The 1,716-nt window shown below is 36.9% G+C and overlaps 1 protein-coding gene across 1 annotated transcript in view; it reads right to left on the reverse strand.

Annotated features, from left to right (window-relative positions):
- Nucleotides 1–145, reverse strand: part of LOC109850201 (tetratricopeptide repeat protein 4 homolog) — a 4,666-nt gene extending 4,521 nt beyond the window's left edge. The window contains exon 1 of the mRNA XM_020420152.1: nucleotides 9–145. Within this exon, the coding sequence (XP_020275741.1) occupies nucleotides 9–73 (65 nt within the window). The 5' untranslated portion in view covers nucleotides 74–145. The remainder of the gene's footprint in view (nucleotides 1–8) is intronic.

Below are 1,716 nucleotides of genomic sequence, written 5' to 3' on the forward strand. Positions count from 1 at the left end.
CGGCGATGGCTTCTAAGTCTGCGCGCTCGTTATCGGTTACTGGGTCCGCACCCGGATCCATTAACAGCGCCATCTCCGCTTGTTAGTTTTCGTGTTCGACGGACGAAGGGAGAGAAGAAGAGGAAGGATCTAGGGCTAACGCAGATTAAGTATAGGGGCTTTCTGGTATTAGTCCCCATATCTTAGTGTTTTCAAACTAGTCCCCTAAATTCTTAATCGTTGTGAATTGGTACCCAGATTCTTCATGTTCTGAAGGTAGCCCCCAAAATCTGTCGAATATTTTTGAAATTAGTCCTCCGAACCGAATATCTCAACCTAATGCTAATTAGAAGGACCAACTTTAGAATGCTTAATTTCAAAATACTTTAGGACTTAGGGAACAAATTTCAAAATATGAAGGTTTGGGTGATGAATTTCAAAATATGAAAGGTCCGGGGAGACTTATTCCAAAGTAGGAAAGACGGGGATTAATTTTAAAGATCAAAAGATCTGGGGGCTAAGATAAACTTTAAATTTTTTTTCACGGAAATATGAAATATTTGGAGAACTAATATCGTAAAAAAAATCCAAAATTGTATTTTGAGAGGGAGTGCAACATTGTATATATAATTGTGTGGAGTAAATTAATAGAAACAACATTTGCATTTTACCATATTTCTAATAAGGGCCTAACAAAATGAAACCCAAAGGTTTCACCTAGGGTGGATCCAGGAACTTTAGTCAAGACTACAATTATAACTTGTGTGCAATATTTATACCTAAAATAGTATGACAGCAAAACCAAATATGCATATATATTATATCTACAAACAAAATATAGCCGAATAGAAGTGTTATGTTAAAATTCAATAATGGTTCCTGCCGCATTGTCATATTTTTATGATAAACATTAGAGTATAAGGGAGTTTGCACAATCCTTGATATCGAGAGTGGTGCGATGATCTTGCGGGATGAGGGCCTGCGGTTGGGAGGAGGAATTGATGTCTGCGTACCGTATAGATTGACGATCTTTGCAACAGAGCAAAGCCGCAATTATAAAAAATAATAGAGGGATTTTAGAAGAATTTGGTAGAAATTACAATGTTTATCTAGAGATAGAGTAATGACAATTCGGTAAATATGTTGGGTTTGTTCCATTAAGCATTTAGTTTCAAAGATATGAGGGGCTGCTTCAACAGGCTGGAAGCGTATAGGGGCAAATACAAGATCTTAGACCAAATACTAAATATGGTTTTATAGCGGTCAGTGGAGGCAATTGACCCCATTGGCCCCACTGCGAATCCGCGTGCGATTTTACTCCTCTCTCTTTCAAGAAACTAATGATTTTATTTTTGACAACAAAGCAAGTATGTTTGAGCTCTCGCTTCTAGTAAGCCCCCCACTCTTCTTGTTATCTATGGAACTTCATCGTCAAAAGAAGAAAATTAACGGCTTTCAAGAATGAAGGGATGAGATTTAGAGAGTTTAATATCAAAATAGTAAACTTGATGCTTCTTAGACAGGAGGGGCAAAAACTTAGGAGCTTCATTGTATAGGAAGTTAAGTACTTCTTAGAACAGAAAGATAAAACCTAGAGGGGTCTTCAGAGGTAAAATAAAAATAACTTTTATGACATGTTTGGATGGATGATAGAGAAGAGAAGGGGAAGGGAAATTTTGTTTACTTTTGTTTGAGAGTTCCATTTAGAAGGGTAGATGAGGGAAAATTTTGAACTAA

The sequence above is a fragment of the Asparagus officinalis genome, chromosome 7, assembly GCF_001876935.1.
Source record: "Asparagus officinalis chromosome 7, Aspof.V1, whole genome shotgun sequence".
In the NCBI taxonomy this organism is placed as follows: Eukaryota; Viridiplantae; Streptophyta; class Magnoliopsida; order Asparagales; family Asparagaceae; genus Asparagus; species Asparagus officinalis.